The sequence below is a fragment of the Tupaia chinensis genome, unplaced genomic scaffold (genome assembly GCF_000334495.1).
Source record: "Tupaia chinensis unplaced genomic scaffold, TupChi_1.0 Scaffold144682_1, whole genome shotgun sequence".
NCBI lineage: Eukaryota > Metazoa > Chordata > Mammalia > Scandentia > Tupaiidae > Tupaia > Tupaia belangeri.
Window position 1 is genome coordinate 766033 of NW_006204543.1, and position 431 is coordinate 766463.

At 74.5% G+C, this 431-nt stretch overlaps 1 protein-coding gene across 1 annotated transcript in view; it reads right to left on the minus strand.

Moving 5' to 3' along the window:
- The window catches only part of MAGEL2 (MAGE family member L2), a 3927-nt gene extending 3507 nt beyond the window's left edge, over nucleotides 1-420 (minus strand). Inside the window, 1 exon segment of the mRNA XM_027767797.1 lies at nucleotides 1-420. This exon segment is cut by the window's left edge and continues 516 nt beyond it. Coding sequence (XP_027623598.1) covers nucleotides 1-398 — 398 coding nt within the window. The 5' untranslated portion in view covers nucleotides 399-420.
- Nucleotides 421-431: the final 11 nt, after the last annotated feature.

The window sequence follows — 431 nt, forward strand, 5'->3', positions numbered from 1 at the left end:
GGAGGGTGAGCCACCAGCACGCCCGGAGTCGGAGGCTGGGCCATCGGGGCTCCCGGAGGTGGGGGGTGGACCATCAATACGCCCGGGGTCGGAGGCTTGCCCAGCGGGCCCCCCAGCGGGGGAGCCTGGACCAGCGGGCCCCCCAGGGCCGGGGGCTGGGCCATCGGCGCCACCGGGGCAGGCAGTTGGCCCTGCGGCGCCTCCCAGCCAGGCTGCGGCGCCTGCCAAGCGGTCAGGGGAGCCTGCAGGTCGATCGGAGGAGGATCCCAGGGGACCGGTGGAGCCCGAGAGGAGGCGGGCGGGGCCCGCATCAGAACCGTGGGGCGGCTGTAGACGGGCGGCTTCGGGGCCTCCGCCGGAGGACTCGAGTCGCCCAGACTCTTACTTAGCTGCGACATGTCCCTGCTGACAGCTGGCGGGCCCTGTACTGC